Consider the following 20,000-nt stretch of genomic DNA (forward strand, 5'->3'; position numbering starts at 1 on the left):
TATTGTACACTCCGTATAAACCATAGCACTACTTGACATTAACAGAACTGTTGGATACGTATATACATGTTGATTCTTCTTACCAACTTTCCTTCCATCACGTGTACAAAGCAGTCTGGGGTACCAAGGCTAATTAAAAACCTTTCAAGAATCTTGTCTCCTTCTATCACATGCTGAAAGCAGTCTGGGGTACCGAGGCTATCGCGATAGTTTGCTGAGCATGCGCATTGTTGACATAAGACAACTGCGCAGCAGTGTACTGTACATAGCCTGAGTTAAATTCATCCGTCATAACAGTCAAACTGTTGCTCCACAAGATAACGCTAACTAATCAATCGTACAGAATCAGAAAGCTCACAAACAGCAAATGTCCCTGCAGTGCGTGTCCCTCTAGCTAGCCAGAGAGCCCTAGACGTACTAGCTGTCCCACACAACGAGAACAAGCTATTAGAGCCGAGCAGACTCACCACTCTTAAATACCAGACAACATATACCCTAATTTTTCAAATCTCACAAATGATCCTAAAGTCAGCAACAACAATCTTTGTTCCTATTCAGGTTCAACCTCATATGGTGGCGAAAAACTCCTCGTTCTCTCTCCTCACTCTCCCAGTAACGCGTCGCGGAGGAGGACACTCCTTGTACGCCTCACTCTGACGCAGTGACTTGGCAATGGCCAACGCTTTCTCAACCGCTATCCTCTCGTTCGAATTCCGCTTCATCAGGTCGTTGCACACCCTGCGCGTGTCATCACAACTCACCAACTCGTAGTCCACCGGTCTGCCATCCCGAGGTATCTCACTGCCCGAGAACACTTCGAACAAAACGGCACCGGCACTGAATCGATCCGAGGATTTCGTCGGTTCCCCGGCATCGTCGCCGCACAATTCAGGGGCTCGATACGGCAAACTGGCGGGACTAGGTTTTAGATACTTTGCCAGCCCGATGTCTGTTATTTTAGGGTTCCAAAAGGGTGTGATAAGGATGTTGGCGGGCCAGACGTTGCTGTGGATTACCACGACCTTCTTGCAATTGTGCAAGTAGTGGAGGCCGCTGAGGATGCCACTGGCCAGTTCGACTTGTTCTCTGAAAGCCAGAGAAGCGCCGATGTCTTGAACACTGCGCATTACTTCTAGAAGAGAGCCTTCTAGGATTTCCATGACGATTTTGGGAGAATGGGCGTCGGATGATAGGAAACCGTAGATTGCGGCCACGTTGGGATGGCGAGCGTCGCCCCATTCGAGGAAGGCGTCTTGCATTGCTTGGAGGCCTTTGGGCGCCGCATTGTCAGTGAAAGATTTCACTGCAACCGGAATGCGTCGCCACAGACCTACTCTTACTTCTACAGAAACGTAGAATGGAGTAAATCAAGAGGTAGATTGAGAAATGCGGTTGAAAGAGAGACGAGCACAAACAGACAGACACACAAACAAAGAAAGGGCAGACAGACAGACAGAGGGCACACAAACAGACAGACAGACAGAGGGAAGACAAACAGCCAAACAGACAGACAGGGCAGATACGCAGACAGACAGACACACAAACAGCCAGAAGGCAGACAAACAGATACACAGACAGAGGACAAACGGACAGATAGATAAACAGAGGGTAGACAGACAGCGGGCAGACAAACAGATAGACAGACAGAGAGCACACACAAACAGACAACAAACAGACAGACAGAAGGCAGACATACAGAGATAGAGAGGGCAGACAGACAGGTAAACAAATAGACAGAAGGCAGACAAACAGATTAACAGACAGAGGGCAGAAAGCAGACAGACAGACAGACAAACAAATAGGTATACAGACAGACAGACACACAAACAGACAAACAGATAAGAAGACAGACAGACAGACAAACACACAAACAAAGAAAGGGCAGACAGACAGACAGAGGGCACACAAACAGACAGACAGACAGAGGGAAGACAAACAGCCAAAGCGACAGAGGGCAGACAAACAGATAGACAGGGCAGATACACAGACAGACAGGGTCACAAACAGCCAGAAGACAGACAAACAGATAGACAGACAGAGGACAAACGGACAGATAGATAGACAGAGGGTAGACAGACATCGGGCAGACAAACAGATAGACAGACAGAGGGCACACACAAACAGACAACAAAAAGACAGACAGAAGGCAGACAGACAGGCACACAAACAGACTGAAGGCAGACAAACAGATTAACAGACAGAGGGCAGACAGCAGACAGACAGGCAGACAAACAGACAGCAGACAGACAAACAGATAGGTATACAGACAGACAGACACACAAACAGACAAACAGACAGGAAGACAGACAGACAGTGAGACACAAACAGACAAAGGGCACACAAACAGATTAACAGACAGCAGACAAACAGACAGAGAGAGGGCAGACAAACAGAGGACAGACAGACAGAGGGCGACAGACAGACAAAAGGCAGATAAGCAGACAGACAGTTAGGCACACAGAGGGCAGACAGACAGATAAACAGAAGACAGACGGAAAACAGACAAACAGCGTACACTGTATACTAGTACAGTTATTCACGCATCTACAGAGTATGGTCGTAACAAACGAACAGACAGACAAACATGCAACTATGCAACAAGAAAGTGAATCAGAGAGCAAAAAACAGACAGACACACACATCCATACGAGCAAACTGACACCATCAAACAGGCAAACAAAAAAAAAACACAAACCGTACAAAAAACAAACTTCCAACTCAAACAGATACGTATACAAGAAAACAAAGAAACAAAGAAACAACACCAACAAACACATCGAAATCAAACAAACAGAGAAAATGTTAATAGACTAACTCAAGAAAAGGTCAGACAACTAGTTTATCGTTTGACTAAAATACAAATACAACTAAAGAAACATACAAGACACTACAAACAATAGCAGAACAGAAACACTAACTTAATTACAACCGCCACTGCCAAACACAAACCACGTAACTTAGAATAAAAACAAGAAAGGAACCAGAAGCCACCTACAATGGAATCACACAACTCGGGTGTCAACAGTAGTGTGCTCTTTTCAGTTAGATCCTAAGGCATCGTTATAACGTCAAAGTTTACTTCTGAGTGCCTAGTTTCGAAATCATCAGAGATTTTGGTAAGATAACCATATTATGAAAATCTTATATTGATATGTTAGGGGTCGTTCAACCGTGTAGCCAGGGTTAAGGTCTGGCTAATCAAGACTAAGCTTGACCATGGTTCCATTTAATAGAACTCCATTCCAGTTGACCCCTTAAATGATGTCAGCTCAGCTTGAGGTTTCCAGTCATTCAAATGGACAAAGATGAAAATATTGAGAAAGCCGTGGTAGAGACCGCTGGGCTCTTTACGGCCGCTCTTGTTCTAGAACAAAACCGGAATAAGCTGCTGTGGTCCTACCTGTTTGGAAATCTCGTACATGGATGACTAGCACGAAAGCATGCATGATGCAATTCTGGTCATAGAAAACAGAGATTTCAGCAGAAGTCATTTGTTACCGATCAACATTTTATAAAACATACATAGGCCATAACCCCTGCCCCTAGTGTGCACTTTGTATGCTCGTGAAATTGTCAATACTCTTGAACGACCCTTAAGACGTTCAAGGGATATCGTGTTTACAGACAGACACAACCAAACAGGCACACAAACAAACAGACACACAAAGAGACAGACACAAACAAACAGACACACAAACAAACAGACATACAAACAAACAGACATACAAACAAACAGACATACAAACAAACAGACACACAAACAAACAGACACACAAACAAACAGCCACACAAACAAACCGATACACAAACAAACAAATACACAAACAAACAGACACACAAACAAACAGACACACAAACAAACAAAGACACACAAACAAACAGACACACAGACAGACAGATACGCAAATCAGATAGATACTAGGTATACAAACGCACAGACAAGCACTGAAAACGTTACAACCTTGCACTGCTGTGCTTTACTGGTTGCAACGAAAGCAACATGCACGATAGTCTTCCAATAAATCAACACAAAATCATCATACCATACACCATCACACATCAATACGTTCAAAATCAAATACGAAATGAACTTGTGTTGCCAACCTGAAAAGGTGCCCTCTCCTAGAACACTATCAGTCGACTGAACGTCTTCGGCCGCAATTTTCAATGCTTTCAATAACTTCTGCTTCAAATCTTCGTCAGACACGTTCAACATCGCAGCAATTTGTCTAGATCTCAGAGCTTCCTCGACCCGACTGATTTCGGTCTGAAGATCCTCGTCCTGCTTCTTGACTCTCATCTGTCGTTTCGCCAGCTCTGACTGGTTAGAGCCTTCTAGCTCTCCCAGCTGTCTCAGCAACTCGTCACTCTCCTTTTTCAGTTCTTTCTGACGTTCCCCTAGCTTGGTGAGCTACAAAGCATCAATAAAATGTAACAAAATTTGATACTCTAAGTTGGCAAGTCACAGTTGCTGTTTCCATAGTGATGGGACAAATTGTGGCCCGGATTTAAATTTGTGGCTCCAAACAAAGAGAACGATAGTTAACAAAAACCATTCCAAACATATACGGTTTAGTTATTATATGATATCAGTTTGATACAATGTTTCAAAGTCTGACTGTATTGTTGAGAAATACGATGCACTATGGATTTCGTTCACCACAAAATCATCAATTGTCTAAGATTTCATTTTTGGTACGACTTGTTAGACAGTTGATAACATAATAATTCATTCAATAAAACTCTTGATGTGCTGTACTATCAAGAGATGTAATTTCTTTAATTTTGTCTGCACTTCCCATAGTTGGGTACTGTGCCCTTTGGGGGCACAATAAATATCTATAATCAATCAATCAATAATATTAATTTCAACAGATGTTGCCCTAAAATGCTTTAATTAAGGCCACAATATTGGCCCCATCGTCAAATTCAACCGGGAACACCAACTTATCCTTCTAGCCTCCAAACAAATGCTAATCTTACTAGTGAACTTCCTATTTTAGGTACCTGTGTGTGTGTGTGTGTGTGTGTGTGTGTGTGTGTGTGTGTGTGTGTGTGTGTGTGTGTGTGCATGGACGAGTGTTTGCATGTGTACCTGTCTGCCTGCCTGCATGTCACTATGTCAATCAATATATTCCACAGCACCTTTTCACGAAGATGAGCCTCTAGATCAGATGGGCTGTCAAACTTGTCACCACAGTTTGGGCATGATAACGAAGGCACAGGAGCACTTGTAGGAGTAGTATTTGATGTTGGGCGCTTTCCCCTACTTGCTACCTGGTACAAAATCGAAAAACTTACCATTTATTAAGTCAATATGAAGTAATAAACAGTACACTTCCTCGTCCTCGTCCACCCCTGCCCGAGCCTCTGAAGCCGCGTCTCGCAACACCTCTACCTCTCTACAGCAGGTGTACATCACGTGGTCTTCTTACATGTACAGAAACATACACATAAGGATACCTTGCTGGCACTTGCCGGTGGCTCTATAACAAAAAAAATGAACTTTGGAAAATAAATGGTAATAAAGGTAGTCACTAGTGTACTCACCATCCCATTCATCACTTTCATTATCAGAACTTCCCTCTTCAATTGATTCAGTTTCTTCCTATAAAACAAACGACTCAGAATGACTGCTTGTGAATACAGTGTGTCCAAAATGAAAGTTTAATTGACAAATGGAAGTGTGTACCATGACAAAACAATACATGAATCGCTTTAGATACTGTATATTAGAGTGTTGTACAGCGTAGTCATAAGAGCCACTCAAACTGTCAATCAATGGACCATTGGTGCACTACAAATATTGTAACATGTCTTCATCTGTGTGTGAGTGTTGTGTGTGTGTGTGTGTGTGTGTGTGTGTGTGTGTGTGTGTGCGCGCGCGCGCGTGCGCACGCAGGTAGACAAACAGACAGAATACAGAGTCTGTAGGCACACAAACCCATTCTCACCCTCGTCTTCGGTGCACGGATTGGTGGCAAGTTGTACTGTCTGCTGAACTATCTATCTATAACTATAGTCACCTGTCTCCTGAGGCCAGACTGATAACAGTACTGTAGTACATTGTACTTACTGAGTTAGGCAATATTTTAATTATTGTAGTAAATTGCATTAGCACAAGCATAAAAACGTTTTGAATGTATTAGTATGGTAGTTGTACTCATAGTAATTTGCTTTCCTGTGTTTAGCTTACCCTAGATTGGAGTGCAAAAATAAATGTGTTGACAGACAAACAGACAGACAAATAAACAGACAGATATAGACAGACAGACAGATACACGGACAGAAAACAAGAGAGAGAGGGAGAGAGAGAGAGAGAGAGAGAGAGAGAGAGAGAGAGAGAGACGAAGAACAAATAGACAGACAGACGACAGACAGACAGACAGACAAACAGACAGACAAACAGACGACAGACAGACAGACAGACACAACAATTGTCCCTCAGATCTACAGACGACTTGGGAAGACTGAACAGGGCGGAGTTTTTGCTGCAGTGGAGACAACGCATTTCAGTTCAGTTGCAAAAATGCAATGCGAAAGTTATCTATCGCAAGGTAGAGGGGGTGCTGAGAAGTGGCAAATAAGAAGTGTTATCTGTAATAATAGAAAAGAAACGTGGACCAATACGGTCCATATATCATATATGTTTTTTCAAGTGTAGTTTATGCAGAGAACAAAACTTTCAAATATTTTACTTTAGACGTGGCTGTACTAGCTCCTCTAGCCTGTAATAGTTTCGATGTTTGAAATTATACTACCATTGACAGACAGACAGACAGACAGACAGACAGACAGACAAACAGATACAAACACTGAAAAAGTGAAGTACACCTACAAATAAACCCACCGACCAAAAACTAGGCAATGACATTTTCGCAAACATCAGTCAGACACACACCCTAGACATTCCAACAGGCAAGCCAGACTAAACACTACGTATTATCTAGCTACAAACGATCACACCTCTTCTTCTGAAGCACCCCAGTTAGCGTCATCTTCTACAAAAATACAATTACAGGCAAGTAACGGGACAAATAAACAGCAGCGGCGCGTACCGTCTGGACTCTTTGCCGTCGCCATTGCTAAAAGGTCCCGTATACGTGGACTAACGCACGCTAAACCTATATAGCATGTGCAACATTAGCCTCTGAACACCAGGACAATGCTATGTACCAGTCTAATAAATTAATTTTCATATATTGAAATGTCAGTCTAATTGTTTTCAACAACAAATACATATATGTTACATACAATTAATTAACATTAGTTGATGGCAAATCGTAACAACCACATTCGTCGGTACTCTCCCTTCAGATGATGCTGTCTATTAATTAATTAATATCAATACAGCTATTCATATGTATTTATCTTTCATTTCTGTAGCAACCTCGGTATTCTAAAGATTGATATGTATTTGTTAATAAACAGCTGTCGTACTGACGAGTCCATCAATTTGGCCTTGAGATTGGGCTGCTCAGCAGCAGTCGAAGTAAGAGAACAGAGAGCCAAAGGTCTAAACAAATAATCAGGTAAATGCATGAATAGCTTCAAAAGCAAAACACTAGAATGTCATTTAGACTTTTAATTCGTGTAGTGTTTCATTTGGACAGCAAATTGAGATATACTATATTGTAAGCATGCGATAATTGGTGAAAAAATACATCAAAATTCAAGCTAATACAATAATAATAGAAATGTATGGTTTTCTCCCCCTGGGAGGATGGCCAACTAGACACTCCAAACTAGAATTTATGTGTTGTAAAATTGTTTATTCCGCCCAACTTTAGGGTTTTGGAAGAATTGGGCAATATTCAATTGTGTTTAGATCTAATGCATGCATTGTTGTGGCACAAGGGTATCACAGAGTTGAAAGTGTACATGTATATGTACATTACTATGTCCTGCAGTACGAGTATATATATTATACATACGTACATGCATATACATGTGTAAGTGTGTGTGTGTGTGTGTGTGTGTGTGTGTGTGTGTGTGTGTGTGTGTGTGTGTGTGTGTCGGTGTGTGTGTCTGTGTCGGTGTGTGTACGTGTCTGTGTGTGCATGTGCATGTGTGCGTGTGTGTGTGCGTGTGTGTGTGTGTGTGTGTGTGTGTGCGCGCGCGCGCACTATGTATATGTTACTATTAATACATACATACATACATACCTACACATGTGTAAGTCTGTGTACGATAGTAAAACCTATGATTTAAATTCACTGAAATACCTGCATCATCATCATCATCGTGTGCAAGCAGGTGCCTCATATAGAGGTATGCTAGCCAACCTCTTGCAGTCTATTATTTACCATGCCACGTGATCACTAATTAAAATCTAGAAATATTCTCAAAGTAACTAATTTACAGACTTGGACAAAGTTATAGGGACACTTGGCATTTTGTGTGTAGTCTAGCTTTGGCCTTGAATTTTTCCTTAATATTTTTCAAATTCCTGTTTCAAGGATTGAGCCATTATTAGTCTTTAATAGCTTGAGATCATGATTGCAGCTGTACTGACTACCTACTGGGCATTTAGTTCGCTTTACAAATGGAAGACGACCATTATTACTTTCCCTGTCTCTGTACACGTTCATTGTACTTGGACACTCATTTTTTGGCATGCAATCGGAGCATGCTCTGTAGTAGACAACGAAAGCAATTTCACAGCCCATTCTCTGCATTTCTATGTGCGTCGTATGTTAGTTCCTACTTGCTATAAAGTTGATATGGATGGCAATTGTAACACAACATGTAAGGTCATGCAACAGGAGGGGACAACAACAAATTTGAAGTGTGGTCATGCAGCTAAGAATGCTGGGCGCTACTAATACTTACTTTAACTCGTCACATTCATGTCGTCCTACTGTTAAGTCTGATGTTGAAACAATCTGTTGATCTGGTGTTTGTAATATGATAGTGTTGACGAGTCTAGACATCAAGTAGTGAAAAGGTCTCACTGACTTGACACGACATTTGATATGAAATGTTCTTACTGAAATGACTCCAACATGTTGAGGTGTAAGAGAGCACACGTGTTGAGAAATGACAATGTGACGCCCATTACCCAGTTGTCATGCGTCTTCACAAGACTGCCTAAAGAGTTAGGTATATCAAAAATGAAACACACAATGTCACTGCATAAAATGCCACACATGCCCGCAGGCACGCACACAAACACACACACAAATGTTTACACACACACACACACACACACACACACACACACACACACACACACACACACACACACACACACACACACACACACACACACACACACACACACACACACACACACACACACACAGGCATAAAATCCCAACCAACGGTCCTCCTCACCAATGTCACAACTAGAAGCCGATCATGCATCATATATTACATACCAATGTTTCACATTATTTCCAAACAGTTGAGTATAAGTTATGCAAAATCAGGAAAATCTATATTGCATTACTTCAACTTGCCACTCAGTAGCCAAACCAGCAATTCAAATATCATAATACAAATAAATCCAATATAATATAAAATACTTAGTTTAGCCCTGAAAGCAGACAGAAGACAGTGCAGTACCCAGGCATGTTTCCAGGTTGCCCAGAAACCCCGAAGAGGTGGGGTCACCTTTACTGTTAGGGCAAGTGACAATTAGCGTAAGTACAGTACTGAAAAATAATTTTGCAGAACTGTAGTCCAACTTAAGAAGATTGCTAGATCATTGATGCTATGCAATAGCATATGCAAATGGAAACAACCATGTTAAGACATTGATATTAATTTGTTTTGTTGATATTAACTTTTCTAAAACCCACCCAGAAAACCCTGGCTACGTGTCTGAGAGATCATACCAAACGGGCATTCTGCAAACTCTGAAACCAACTGCAATGAACGTATATCATTAGGCGACCACAAGACACAGTTAGTTGACAAAAGGCATCAACTACTTTCCTAAAAGTAAAGTCCAAGTCTTTACCCTTTGCTGGACGTTCAAGTGGACATGTCATGGCACACACTCTCGTATCTCGACACGATTCAATTACCTAAAATTCAATTTTTTGCAAAACACGTTCATACACCTTTGCTATCAATAGTAATTATGCATCACCGCTTACATCTTTTGTCATATCGCCAGGATAATAGCAACTGTCATCCAAAGAAAGAAGTTCCTTCATAAACAAACTGATGTTGAAAAGTACCAAGCACCTCATAGTCTGACTCTAAACAGCATGTTACGTCTACACTGTCAGTCAGTCAGTCAGTCTGTATCTCAACAATCGACTAACTCGGTCTACACACACATACGTACATATGCTTACAATCTCTGGTCTAAATACATTCTTGAACGACAGTAGTTGACATAACTTGGAAACAGGAGTCACTAGAAAGAGACCGTCTAAATGGAGTCGAAACTAAAAATGTATATTATTAGTAGATACCAGCAACAAGACTGTATACAAGAGTTGAGTAGTTGATGGAGCCTCGAATGTCCTATTGATAACAAAACAATCAATACAAACAACATCAGTAACAACAACAACAAAACACAAGATATAGTAAGCTCAATCTTATGCTTCGTTATAGAATCATACCAGTAAATGAAGCTGTGTTTACACCGTAGCTTCAGAGCTACGAGTGAGAGAGAGAGTGTGTGTGTCAGTGTGTGTGTGTATGTGTGTGTGTGTGTGTGTGTGTGTGTGTGTGTGTGTGTGTGTGTGTGTGTGTGTGTGTGTGTGTGTGTCTGTGTGTGTGTGTCTGTGTGTGTGTGTGTGTCAGTGTGTGTGTGTGTGTGTGTGTGTGTGTGTGTGTGTGTGTGTGTGTCTGTGTGTGTGTGTCTGTGTGTGTGTGTGTGTCTGTGTGTGTGTGTGTGTGTGTGTGTGTGTGTGTCTGTGTGTGTGTGTGTGTGTGTGTGTGTCTGTGTGTGTGTGTGTGTGTGTGTGTGTGTATGTGTGTGAAGAACGTTTAGTTAACGTTTGGACTTAAACTAGAAACCGTCGACGATGGGATCCCACAATCCACCACGATGTACCAATTTTTGCTAATTCGTTGTTTGTAGATTCTGTTCATGTCTAGAGGGTTGACTATTTTTGGAATTATTTATGATTTTGTGGAAAATTTCATGTTCATATTGATATGTTAAGTTGTTCAAGAGATATAGTGTTAACAGACAGACACACAAATGGACGCACAGACAAACACCTCTAAACATATTATGATCCACTCTACTGTTCTACACTCATTGTAACGTCTATCTACTATCCCAATTTGTACATGCACATGTGCCCGCACACGGTGTACACACACATATGCACACACATATGCACACACATATGCACACACACACACACACACACACACACACACACACACACACACACACACACACACACACACACACACATATGCACACACATATGCACACACATATGCACACACACACACACACACACACACACACACACACACACACACACACACACACACTCACACACATGTGCACACAAACGCACGCACACACACACGTGCACACACTTCGATTTGCAACATACCTTGCAAACGACTGGTAACTGCGATGGCAAACAAGCAATAAACAAAACGTGAACCGATTTAGCAACCTACAAGAAAGCATCAACTGTGCTGCTATCCATTCTTCTACACCACAAATACACGTACGTATGTATACCTTGGCATTGTCAAAGATAATGTTGACGCCCTGATCTGCTAAAGTTTGAACCGACTCTGGTCTTCTTGTTGATACAAAAATATCTTGCGGTTGACATCGACCTACACACAAACGTATGCCTTGTGTGTCTTCAGAAACTAAGACTCCTTGCATCAATGGCATTCACAATGAACATGCATGCATGGCTCTTAATTCATTGCAATGGACAGACAAGACACCATATGTAAAATTACAGTACAGTACTAGTACAATAGAGTTTAGAAAAGTATGTTTCAAAATTATTTAATCAAGACGTGTCACAATACAATGCCTTTATCCTATGGTCCAAAATCATGCAGCTATTTCATATAAATTTGCAGATGAACCTCGCCAATCCGAAATACCTTTAGCGCCATGCCTTTCGTAAACTGTACTGTACCCAGACCATTCCGAGACAGCCTATTCCAAGTCGCTGCTGTATTGACCGGGACATCTCAGTCTTCAGCAAACGCAAGCCTGACAATTATAAATCCTGACTGTCAGAGTATATAGAAGTATGCTGTTGTTGCAGCCGTGTTGTTTGCCACAAACATGACATATGGAGCAGGCGCGTACCTAGGGGGGATCGAGGGGTGAAAAAATCTACCAACTTCAGTTGCAGGTCCGCTCTCACTGTATATACAACCAATCTGCATGCAATACTTGCACCAGCTGACGTCAGTGTTGCCGGCCATAGTTATGGCTGGTGCTAAAATTGTGGCCTCTAAAGCGCTTTCCGGTACTACCTGATTAATGTTAATAGTGACATCATTTATCCCCGACTACTATAGTCTAACTTAGCCATGAAGGCCAAGTGTATGACTCCTACGCCAGACTTGGTGCCACAATTTTAGATTTTGGTGCCACAATTGGTACCATTACCATGGCAATGCATCCTTAGATGTAGAAGCTGTAGCGGTTAAAGTTCTGGTCTGGGTCCCACGTTCCAGATGTAGCAAAGTCGATGTAAGCAGATTTAGACTCCAAACTACTTGACGCGCAATGTACAAGATATACATTTACCAATGTCTTCCAATAAACCTGGTAATCAATAAATAATATAACTACACTACCCTAATTTCATAAATGTTTGGCAATCTAAGTTTTTGCAAAATTAAGTTACTGCTATTACGGCATACATTAATTTTCGGCGTAAGGTGGTTTGCAGGAACCTTCATATGCTAAATAAAGTGCTAGACGCATATCATATCATTCGGCGCGTGCCAAACTACTACTACGTTATCAGTCTTGCGTAGCCAGCGACTCCCATTTTTGATTAGCACAACATGCGGTGTGGAAGTTCGAATCCTTGGTTCTAGGTGTCAAAGTCCCATGACATTTATGCTGCGCTCTGGAGCCAGCTCAGCTCAAAAAGTTTGTACTACTAGCACATCAAGGTACGTGGTGAAGCACAGATATCCTATACAGTATGTCAGCATTACTCATTCTTGGCAAACATATGAATGTGCTTACAGTACATATACTAATAGTACTAGTAATGTCTGTTTTGAATGTTTCAGAGGAGACTGATCCAACATTTGAATGGGCACTAAATTTGGGTGGACATTGAATTTGGGCATGGCATTTAACTGTATGCCGAACATTTACGAAATTAGAGTAGATGGGGATTCAGTGAGAAGTCCACTAAAGCACTGAAAGTAGCGACACATTAATTAAATGCTCTAGGTATGCCCCTGTGGAGACATACATTACAATCGACCCAGTCTCTCTCCGCCCTCGTCATTCCCCGAATTGTCAATCCTCGTTGCAGAGAGACTGGTTTCAGACCGCCCACAGACGTCACTATATGCACATATTATTGCACCTTGTTATTGATCTGTATCAGATGCAGGAGTATATCAGACGTAGATTGTTCCAATAAACGGCTCCTGAAAGCCGATAATTTATTCAAGATGTAAACCAAGCAGCCAACGATCCTGTACGTTGTCAAAGACAAGCACACATTAGACTTCAACACATGAACTGCCTCTCAGCTGTTTCTTGTCTAGATCCATTTGCATCGGATTCGGAAGCTCTTGCAGCCAAACTCAGCGCAAATGACGCATAAGATGCCCAGATCAGCTGACAAAAGACAAAACTCGATTTCGTTGAAAAGCCACACTAATGATCTCCTGATAAATAAATAACTAATAAATAAATAAATAAATAATAAATAAATAAATAAATAAATAACTAATAAATAAATAAATAAATAAATAAATAATAAATAAATAAATAACTAATAAATAATAAATAAATAAATAAATAACTAATAAATAAATAAATAAATAATAAATAAATAAATAAATAAATAACTAATAAATAAATAAATAAATAAATAAATAATAAATAAATAAATAACTAATAAATAATAAATAAATAAATAAATAACTAATAAATAAATAAATAAATAAATAAATAATAAATAAATAAATAACTAATAAATAATAAATAAATAAATAAATAACTAATAAATAAATAAATAAATAAATAAATAAATAATAAATAAATAAATAAATAATTCAGCTATGAGCCTACAAGAAAAGGGACTTTGTAAAAGTCACGAGACTTGGCGAGTAGCGTACTCTAACCGTATAGGGCTAAAACAACTTCCGGTCTGGGGACTATGTGGCTGGCTGGTTGGCTGGCTATGTCTGTCATGCTACAGGAATGTGCCACGCCTCCTTAGTGTGGCCCAATCATGAAGCATTAATTCCTTTATGTCGTACGTGGCAACCAGAGACAATAGACAAACAGCCAATCGTACACGCGAAACTTCCTTGAGAGAGTTTACTCACTAGAACAGTGTAATTCATGTTTGCGATTACTAGGACCTGTTGGACATAAACAACAGAGCTCACCTGTCTGCAACCACTGACCCAAAATCGATCGCTTTCTTGGTTTTACGATAGTTATACTGGAATCTAACATTATGTAACCTGTAGAGATTTTATGTCCCGTAACGATAACTCTACTTGCGACTACTGCGGACTTTGCGGTCACACGAAACGACAGTCGCTATGTAGCATTTTAAATACATTTTACAAGTAGCACGTCTAGAAAGAAATTGATGTGTATATTCGTAATTCTTCGCGATAAATACTTCTCCTACCATACATGGCCAGGTGTTCAGGACTTTGAAGGCTCCTAGCTGTAGAAGTGACGGTGTAAACACAGCTTCAATTACTAGTAAATAAATAAATAAATAAATAAATAAATAAATAAATAAATAAATAACTAACTAAATAAATAAATAAATAAATAAACAAATAACTAACTAACTAACTAACTAAATAAATAAACAAATAAATAAATAAATAAATAAATAACAAACTAAATAAATAAATAAACAAATAAACAAATAACTAAATAAATACATAACTAAACAAATAAATAAACAAATAAATAAATAACTAAATAACTAACTAACTAACTAAATAAATAAATACATAACTAACTAACTAACTAAATAAATAAATAAATAAATAAATAAATAATAAACAAGTAAATAAACAAATAAATAAATAACTAATAAATAAATAAGTAAGTAAATAAATGACTAAATAAATAAATAAATAACTAAATAAACAAATAACTATTTCTAAAGTGTTTGTGCAGGGTGTTTCTGAATGGTTACCAGGCATGTGGAAATGTGCCCAAGGTAGCTGGCACACAGTGAAGAAGAAGAAGAGGTTATATTTACCCAGAAATGCCCCTTCAGCCTGAGGCTGGTCTTCCAGTGGGTCCTGCAGCAGCTACCTAAGTAGGCTGCCTTCTTCCCCAGCATTTCTGCTGGTACTCATTTATACTCCTGAGTCGAGAGAAGCAATTGTGTGTTAGTTTCTTGCTTAAGAAAATTAAACCATAGCTCGCCATCACTGTGGCTTGAACTTGCAAACATTCAAGGTCCCGGATGTAAACACTCCATAAGATGACTCTCTAACTAACAGAGCTATTGCAACATGCAGTGCGCACAAATGGCAGCATTTAGTGACATCAGTAGGCAGTCTGAAACCAATCTCGTGGCACCAAGGGTTGACAATCCGGGGAATGACGAAGGCAGAGAAAGACTGGGTCAAGCCTAGACATACAGTGCACTGGTGGTCTGGGTGTCTGAGGTAAAGTCTGGACTTCCAAGTCTACGTGTTTTTGTAATCCAAACAACTTCACTAATCCAGAAAGGGCTTGACACAGGGCTGTTCAGATTACCGAAGCTCTACTGTAAAAAGCCTCTGAACGTAGTATATAGACTTTCTTTTTTTTCAAATAATTAAGTAATAGGTGATACTTATATTCTCTTACCGAAGACAAGAAAGCTGTTGACTAGTTGTTTTCCAAGCCGTCCACATCCAATGATGCCCACTAGAGTTGGATCTCTTGTCACTGTCTCTTGAAGAAGCTACGTACATATCAGGGTAAGTTGTGATAAATATCGATATGACAGTGATGGATAGTCATTAAACATGTACATCTTTTCTACAAAAATTGATTAAATAATATCATATTTTGTCTAATATTTCAGTAGACAGTTATAGCCTCGATGTTCCTCTTTCATTCCTGGACAAGTGTGGTGTGTGTTGTGTCTGGTGTGTGTGTGTGTGTGTGTGTGTGTGTGTGTGTGTGTGTGTGTGTGTGTGTGTGTGTGTGTGTGTGTGTGTGTGTGTGTGTGTGTGTGTGTGTGTGTGTGTGTGTGTGTTCAAGTCTACATCAAGATATTCCAATCAAACTTACTTTTTCTTGCTTAGACTGCCTGCTTTCTAATACAGACTGCCGGACTTCATTCAAAATGTGAACCAAGTACGTGCTGCGCAACAAACACCGTCAAGCAAATCACCATAGCAACCACAACGCCATCTCACGCTTGAGCACAAGTAGAAACGTTAACAGCATGAGCTCGATATCTTAGAGGTAGCAAGCGTGTCTCCTCCTCTCCTAGAGCAGATTCAAACTGCAGCGAAGAGAGATTGTTGGCAATATCATCCATTGCATCTTAACTTATAGATCCCGGATAAGCATTCCCGGATAAACATTCCCGTATATATAAACGCCATAGCTCAAATATGCAGTTACAACTAACAATTAAAACTATAAAACATGATATTATCACGTACTTGCTCACATTTTGTTAGCTAAGTTACCACATGCATGACCATCAGACAGTAGAACCCAGACCTGCCAACCTAGCAGTGTCAAAATGCGTGAGTTTGCAGGAAAAAATGCTGGAGAATGCGGGAGTTTAAAGTTTTGGGGACACGCCTACAATAGCATTAATATCTAAAAAAATTATATCGTAATAAGTGTTAATATATAAATAATATCTAATCATCAAAATTTAAGTATTTGCATTCCCGGTTGGAGTAGAAGCCATTAATTAATTTAATTATAGTGCAAGAAATGTATAACTGATTGATTAATGTGCCTAATTAGCGACACAAAACATTAACACCCATTACTAAACATGACAGTTAATTAAACACAGAACTTGTACTATACGTACTACTGCATGTTATAAAAATCTAAGAACAAAGTACATGCACATTCTCATGGCTAGTTGGGATGTTCTGGATTCTATTTTCTTGTGGCCTTCTTGGATCAGTTTCCAGCAATACATATGGTAATCAGGTAACTAGCCACTCCCCCTTTTCCACGTCTGTCCGACTCCTCCTTCTATGTCAGTATTTTGACCAAGGACTGGCACATAGAAATTGATATTGGGATATCAAGTATGCATGTACACATGCATGTACTAAAACTGTAAGGTGTACAGCTACACAGAAAGGCACGCCCATCATTTTGGTCACACCCACCAATGGTCAGAATGCGAGAGATTTGATGCCAAATGCGGGTAGTCGAGAGAAGGATCCCAAATGCCTGGAGTCTCCCGCTCAATGCGGGAGAGTTGGTAGCTCTGAGAACCACCTCTGCCCGAATGACGACCCCTGGCAGGTATTCAGACACACATTGTGACAATGAAAGTTAGACTTTTAAGAATAAGTGACTTCGGCTCTTATTAGAAATTTAATGATTTAATTATTAACAAATAGTACATAATTAAAACAACGTCCTCAACAGCTGTGTGAAACAATATGCACAAGCTCCAATCACACGACTTGAAGTACAACGAATCAACACAATCTATACGTAACAGCCCTACAATAAGCTTCAGTCACATCAAAAACTTAAACGACTAACAACTCAACCAAGCCACACGTCCTCTTTCGTGTCGAAATAGAATAAAATTAACAGCCCACCGGTTTGAACAAACCACGGCCACTATCATGTTACACTGTATGTATATGTGTATACACTCTGTCTTACACAAAGTTGCAGTCTTTGCTTACTCGGTGTCTTTATCTCTTCGTCTCTTTCCTGCCAAATGGACACGTACTGTTATTGAGACACTGACGACATTTTGGAGACACAGGCAAACAAGTTTGTTGTCCAAATCCGACGAGTAACAGATTGATTTCAATCCAGTGTTTTCTAAATCAACATCACACGTCAGTGATGTCATACTGTGTATAAATAGAGCATTGAATGTTATGTCTGTTTAATTAAAAATATCAAATCAAGTAATTAACATGTTTATTAAATTGTAAAAAAATATAATAGAAATTAGATAATCAGCACTAAAATTTATATCAATACATTTAATTAACTTTGTGCAAAAATTTATTGTAATCTAAAAATTATTTGTAACCAGACCAACAATTATAAGTCAAAATAAGCATTAAACTGTAAGTGTGTCTGAATCTTATCATACCTAGGAAGCCATGATTCCAACTCTACTCTCGTCTGTTCGGGAGTCGTCGTCGGTGACTTCACCCAACCGAGTCTGTTAGATATTCGATGAACGTGAGTGTCGACGCCGATTCCACACGGTTCCTTCCATGCAATGTTCATCGTCAGGTGTGCCATTTTAGGTCCTACACCTGGTAATTGGCAGAGTTCTTTCACCGTTCGAGGTATGTCACTGTCGTATTGGTCTCTTAGAATTGCACACGTTTTCTTCAAATACTGAGCTTTCCTCTATAAATAATAAAAAATAGAAATTGAAAAACAATAATAAAATATAGTAAATTGAAAAATAGAAAATTTAAAAAATCGAAAATAAAAGTAATAATAATAATAATCCAAACATCTAAATATAGTAGATAAATGAGAGGGAGTACAGTCGCGTGTCACTTATCCGACGATAACTTATCTGATACGTGGGATATCCGACAGGTCAAAGCTTGCCATGTGGGTGATGATATGACAGATCATAATATGACAGATAACACATCCTGCATATTAAATAAATTTACAATCAATTATGAAAAGTATTTTTCTTAACTCTGCATCAATAGGACATTAGGTTCGTTTAATTCACATCTAAATTCAGTATACCTAATGCGGAAAAAATGCCGTATAATATGAACAATAGCTGAGTTCATAACAGCTTCATTATCCAACATATCCAACAGAGGTCCGGTCCCAAGGGGGTCGGGTAAGTGACACGCGACTGTACTAACAGCGCTGAACCCTAGACGACAAGAACTTGACCCCTTTCCAGTTCCGGGTACTTTGGTTGCACAACAGAATTAGCAATGTGCTTCCAAACACACTACAAAGCAGTAAACTTACGTATGCGTGTGTAACACCCAACGATTGATTTTAGCCTCAACAATGAGGCACAGGCACATACTCCAATCGCAACTACACCTAAGGTTAACAACACCAAACAGTTGCTGCACATGTATGCACTGGCAAACACCTACTTACAAGCATGCACAAAATAATTAACACCATGTGCACGTCACTAGACCTTAGCAGACCCAACACTTGTATAGACAGGTGGATGAGAAAGGACAGGCAGTCTTATCATCAAACGGTAAATCACTTCGGCATGGCGCTTTGTCGCTGGTTCATTTACTCTCCGTTCACTAGGACCTTGAAGGTACACTCGAAGTCATGAGAGATAATCAAAATTGGAACGTCCTGTGTAACTCTGCCTAGACTAGCGGACAAGCTCCAATAACCATATTATGTCGAGATTACACGAGCGCTACACTGTACCAGTGAACGCATGCTATACATTCCAAAGTTGTTTACATGGTTGTTACCATCGAGTTGGTATATTTTCTATCGAGTTGGTCATGAGCCGTTTCCGGTGAGATGACTACTATAACCCTCGCTACTCGCTATGTCTAGGATTCAAAAATCATAAAAATAAATGAAAAAGCTCTCAAGTGCTAAACCCTCGACTGCTACCCAGTTGCTCTCTTGCTCATTAGTTCTACACCAGCTAGACTGTAATTACTGTTTCCTG

General features: G+C 39.9%; 3 protein-coding genes across 3 annotated transcripts in view; all 3 read right to left on the bottom strand.

The window, feature by feature from the left end:
• Positions 1–263: 263 nt before the first annotated feature.
• On the bottom strand, positions 264–7,101 carry LOC134181055 (uncharacterized). The gene is made up of 8 exons (XM_062648254.1): positions 7,059–7,101; positions 6,967–7,001; positions 5,551–5,608; positions 5,464–5,486; positions 5,337–5,402; positions 5,146–5,277; positions 4,105–4,411; positions 264–1,342 (listed from the first exon to the last, which is right to left on the bottom strand). The coding sequence occupies exons 1-8, from the start codon at positions 7,081–7,083 to the stop codon at positions 567–569; spliced, it is 1,422 nt and encodes a 473-aa protein (XP_062504238.1). The 5' UTR covers positions 7,084–7,101; the 3' UTR covers positions 264–566.
• A 72-nt stretch (positions 7,102–7,173) lies between these two features.
• On the bottom strand, positions 7,174–16,688 carry LOC134181356 (NADP-dependent oxidoreductase domain-containing protein 1-like). Its single transcript, XM_062648623.1, has 12 exons — positions 16,549–16,688; positions 16,421–16,493; positions 15,992–16,088; positions 11,672–11,772; positions 11,538–11,603; positions 10,428–10,479; positions 10,308–10,369; positions 10,104–10,157; positions 9,965–10,031; positions 8,991–9,090; positions 8,833–8,925; positions 7,174–7,516 (listed from the first exon to the last, which is right to left on the bottom strand). Exons 1-12 carry the CDS (start codon positions 16,671–16,673, stop codon positions 7,375–7,377), a joined length of 1,032 nt encoding a protein of 343 aa, XP_062504607.1. The 5' UTR covers positions 16,674–16,688; the 3' UTR covers positions 7,174–7,374.
• Positions 16,689–17,693: 1,005 nt separating this feature from the next.
• Positions 17,694–20,000, bottom strand: part of LOC134181581 (endonuclease III-like protein 1) — a 5,436-nt gene continuing 3,129 nt past the window's right edge. Inside the window, exons 3-4 of the mRNA XM_062648850.1 lie at positions 18,453–18,718; positions 17,694–18,172 (exon numbers count right to left, since the gene is read on the bottom strand). Of these exons, the coding sequence (XP_062504834.1) occupies positions 18,040–18,172; positions 18,453–18,718 (399 nt within the window). The 3' untranslated portion in view covers positions 17,694–18,039. The remainder of the gene's footprint in view (positions 18,173–18,452; positions 18,719–20,000) is intronic.

The sequence above is a fragment of the Corticium candelabrum genome, chromosome 6, assembly GCF_963422355.1.
Source record: "Corticium candelabrum chromosome 6, ooCorCand1.1, whole genome shotgun sequence".
In the NCBI taxonomy this organism is placed as follows: Eukaryota; Metazoa; Porifera; class Homoscleromorpha; order Homosclerophorida; family Plakinidae; genus Corticium; species Corticium candelabrum.

Bases quoted from the DNA above. Each gene is read 5' to 3' on its own strand.
- LOC134181055 (XM_062648254.1), bottom strand. From the start codon at position 7,083: ATGGCGACGGCAAAGAGTCCAGACG. The intron at 5,487-5,550 runs GTGAGTACACTA...TTTTTGTTATAG, and splicing joins TGAAAGTGATGAATGGGATG to AGCCACCGGCAAGTGCCAGC. The intron at 4,412-5,145 runs GTGCTGTGGAAT...GATGCTTTGTAG, and splicing joins AGGCTCATCTTCGTGAAAAG to CTCACCAAGCTAGGGGAACG.
- LOC134181356 (XM_062648623.1), bottom strand. From the start codon at position 16,673: ATGGATGATATTGCCAACAATCTCTCTTCGCTGCAGTTTGAATCTGCT. The intron at 10,370-10,427 runs GTATCTACTAAT...GTCTCTTTCTAG, and splicing joins TGTATACAGTCTTGTTGCTG to TGACTCCTGTTTCCAAGTTA. The intron at 8,926-8,990 runs GTAAGAACATTT...CTTGATGTCTAG, and splicing joins AACATGTTGGAGTCATTTCA to ACTCGTCAACACTATCATAT.